Here is a 4,120-nt window from a genome sequence, read left to right as displayed (position 1 = left end):
CTGATTGCATTGGAGACAGGGGTGTTTTTGTGGTTTTGTGACTTTAAAATCAGTTGTCATAAACAGACTGCTGTTTTCCAGGTTGTCTGAGGGGAAAAATAAAGGCAAATTTTAAAGACACTGTGATAGGGATATTGTTTTCCAGCATTCTACTCTTCCATAAAGTTTATATTTCATCCAGAAATGTATGGAATTTTAAAGAGTGTTTGGCATACAGAAGGGCTTACAGGTTTGACCTTTACATTTGTGTTTAATTTTCTTTTTGTAAAATAATATTTGCAATCCTCTTCATTCTGGTCATGTTTACTTTTTTAATACTTTTGTTACAGAACAATTATCAGATGTTTCTCAATGAGTTTCATGATGTGATTGTTTTCATACCTAACTTTTCAACAAATGAGACAGTTTTAGGTAGGCAGCAAGTAGGAGATGTGTCTTCTAGTACAGGGAACAAATGCAGTCACTTGGATTTCAGGAAATAGAGTGTGAGGATAACTTTGAAATTACCTTTCCTTGGGATGAGATAAACAAGAAATTTAAAGATTATCTCTACTTTTTGAGTATTTTCTATTGAAATAAATGAGTGCATCCTGGAAAAAAAAATCTTTCTCTTACAAGGTAGTGTTTTCCTCTGTGAGTCTTTGTGTTTTACTGTGTGTTCAAGGTAAAAGCAATCCAACCCTGATATAGGTGATGAGTGACTTCAGCAGAAGAGTTTTATCCACTGATTGAATGGTGACTTTAGAGTGGGATTTCCTAAGATTTCAAAGCAGTTAAGCAGAGTTTTATCCAACTACTTCTCATTATCAAAAGCTGTGTTTCTCTACATTATCTGCTTTATTCAGTTCTTTACACTGCATAGGTAGCACGGTAACTCTGTAAAAGTAACCATGCTTTCTAATAGCATTCTTTCTTCTTTTTCCTTCTACCTAGAGCCTGTGTGTATTTACACCGCCAGGAGCTAAAGAAGGACAACCACGGCTCATTCCTGCAGGGCCTATTGCACATGGCACTACAGTGTCTGCTTATGTAGCCAGATCCAGAAAAACGTTGTTAGTAGAAGATATTCTGGGGGTAAAAAGATTTTTTTTAATGAGATGATTACAGAATGTTCTTTGAATTCATATTTTGATGCTGAAATGTTTATTGAGATGAATACATAATGTTATAATTTACATCTGTCTTGATGCCTAGAAAATAAATTTGAGTTTGGATTAGCTTGATGAAATAATTTCAGAATATGTTATTTATTTTGAAGTTTAAAGATAGGGTTTTTTTTTTTTCACTTTTAACTTTTTTTTTGCTTGTCAGATAAGGGAAGTAATGGTGCCATAGACACTTGGAGAGAGAAAAAAAAAACCCAAACCCAAACAAACTCTGTCAAAACTCCTGTTCTCCTAGTCTTGAAATACTTAATGTGCTAATCCCAAACAAGAAGACTTCAAGTTCAATTTAATTGTAATTCATGGTGCTTGCTGACAAAGATGTTAATCAGAATTTTGATTATTAGGCAGGATTTTGATCTCTGCATAAACTAATGTAAAGCTAGAATACTTTATAATATCAGGAGATCTCCATGAAAGACACACTAATGTAACTGATATAAAAATTCAGGCATTTGTCCATAAAAGGATTCAGAAAATCCTAAGGTGATATTCTGATAATTCTTGGCACTCTGTATATCTGTCCTTCTTAATTTTTTAAAAAAAATTAATCCTCTAGTCACATTTTTGCAATTGTATGAAACTGGTATTTAAACTCTACTTACTGAGAACACTTTATGATCAGCTGGTTATGAGAAAGGAAATTTAAATTTTCTTATCTCTTCAGTGTTTTCTATCCTTTTGAGTTCCATCCAGAGTCACAATCTTTGAATACTGTGGCCAAAAGTGGATGTTGTTGTCTCTGTTTTAAAAAATACTTCCTAAAAAATGTGTGACCTTTATTGGGCAAGCTTGGGCTATAAACAAAATACCAAATGCCTAATGTGAATAGATTTAAAGAGAACCACAAAAACAAAAGACAGAAGCCACTTTCCCTGTAATAATGGTCAGTGTGTTCTATACACCCTCACTATAAGATTTTATGTTGTTAGGTTTTTTTTCAGTCACATGTAGGGCTTAAATTGTTATCGATAATTTCCAATTAATATCATTATATCCTTGTGTACGAGAGTTGCATGTTTTGATTTTCCATTCATAATAAAATTTGGGGAGTAATGAAGAGGAGTTTTGAACTTTTTTGTTGGTTTACTCTATCAGTGGTTTACTGACTAAACAGATACTTATTTTGATGACATGGTTTACTTTCACATGAATTTAGGAGCATCTCAACAGTGAAAGCAAAGTGTTTGCATATAGACTTGCCAACTCTTTTTTTGGGGAGGACAGAATTAAAAAGTAAAAGCAGGAGGCTCAAGTTGCACAGTGCTTCCCACTCTCTTTTGTCTGTCATTTGTTCCTAGACATTCAGATAGATTGTCATCTTGGTAATTAAGGTAGAGTGTACTTGCTGTTTTTTTTATGAGAAGGGAAAGATTTGTATCAGCCTTGAAGGAGTGCCTGTCTTGCCTAAGCTCAGCCTTCAGAGACCATCTGGTACAAACCAAATACTGAAGGATTGATGTGCAGCAAAGGAGGTCTCACACACTTCACATCAGCTAGTTACTGCCTTACTAGCTGTAACATTTGGGTGGTTTTGCAGGTCTTTGTGATTTTTCCCATATGGGGAACTGAAGCTGTAAAGCCTTGGGCATTTCCTATGTAGGTAAAAAAATTAAGAATTTGGGGCTTTTATAGCAGTTGGTAGAATTATTTCAAAATTTTGCACCTGTTTATTCAGGATGCATAAGCAAGGGAAGGAGAAAGATTCTCCTATAATAATGCACATTTTAGGAGCATAATAATGCTCCTATGTAATGTATAATAATAATTCTCCTGCATTCTCATGCATAATTTTTTGGCAACACATTTTCCTCCTCCGAGTTGGTTGAGGTTTATAACACTATAACCTAAAGCCTTAGCTTTAGGTTTCAATTTTTGTTCTCTTGGAAGCACTACTGTGTGCTTGGTAACACTGAAATCTGAGCAGACCACTTCATGATTACAAATGCTTTGAGTTTTCTGGGGGTGAAAGAGGGGAGGAATGATGGGGTAGTGTTGTTTGTTTGCATTTCTACTTAATCTGAACCAGCATTATCAGTGAAGTTCTGGTTTGCTGCCTGTGAGATTAAAGAAAATGTGTTATAAAAACAACCCAAAGCTGGGTCTGATACCACAGGCAATTCTGGCTTTACATCAGTAAGGTTACCTGTATATGTAAATTACTGCTGAGACTTTTAAATTATATTTTTTTAGTATATGTTTTAGTACTGTGTGTAAATTATGCAGATATATGAGTTTTAGTGACTTTTATAATTTTCCCGATCAGCCAAGGGAGGGAAGGAAAATGTCAGTATATCTTTCATGTTAATGTTATGATATTTACATTTTATCAGATTATGCTTACATTTTCTAGGATGAGCGGTTTCCCAAAGGTACTGGACTGGAATCAGGGACTCGTATCCAATCTGTCCTGTGTTTGCCAATTGTCACTGCAATTGGTGATCTGATCGGTATCCTGGAGCTTTACCGTCACTGGGGCAAAGAAGCCTTCCATCTTAGTCACCAAGAGGTGAGCTCGTGCCCAGCCTTTCACCGCTTCCCCAAAATGGTCCGCTCTTAAACCCCATCCCCCCAGCTTCTTGTCTCACTCGTGTGTTTTAGTTTGTTCATACTTGATTTTTTGTTTTCATGGAATGTTACTTATTGAAAAAAAAAATAGGTAGTGATTTGTATTTGCAGTCACAGGAGGTAAAATTTACATATACAAATACAGGGACATATCAAGAATTTCACCTTGTGTTCAAGATTTCTTCATTGATTTTAAACTCAATACAGAGCTGTTAGAAAACTTAATGCAGAGCAGGTAAATGAAGTAATATAAGTGTAAATCAAATGTCAGAAAATTAAATCACTTTATATAAAAGGTCACTGCCAAATTACCCTGAATCTCAGTTTTAACTTTTCAGTAAAGCTTTATTTTACAGTATGGAAAGATATTTTTTATTCCTTTTCTAGTT

The 4,120-nt window shown here is 34.8% G+C and overlaps 1 protein-coding gene across 1 annotated transcript in view; it reads left to right on the top strand.

The window, feature by feature from the left end:
- Positions 1 to 933: 933 nt before the first annotated feature.
- The window catches only part of PDE10A (phosphodiesterase 10A), a gene marked incomplete at its 5' end in the record, with an annotated part of 36,219 nt that continues 33,032 nt past the window's right edge, over positions 934 to 4,120 (top strand). Inside the window, 2 exons of the mRNA XM_010151432.1 lie at positions 934 to 1,074; positions 3,517 to 3,672. Of these exons, the coding sequence (XP_010149734.1) occupies positions 934 to 1,074; positions 3,517 to 3,672 (297 nt within the window). The remainder of the gene's footprint in view (positions 1,075 to 3,516; positions 3,673 to 4,120) is intronic.

Source organism: Eurypyga helias, unplaced genomic scaffold (assembly GCF_000690775.1).
Source record: "Eurypyga helias isolate BGI_N326 unplaced genomic scaffold, ASM69077v1 scaffold16025, whole genome shotgun sequence".
NCBI lineage: Eukaryota > Metazoa > Chordata > Aves > Eurypygiformes > Eurypygidae > Eurypyga > Eurypyga helias.
This window is presented reverse-complemented; position numbering and strand designations above follow the sequence as displayed.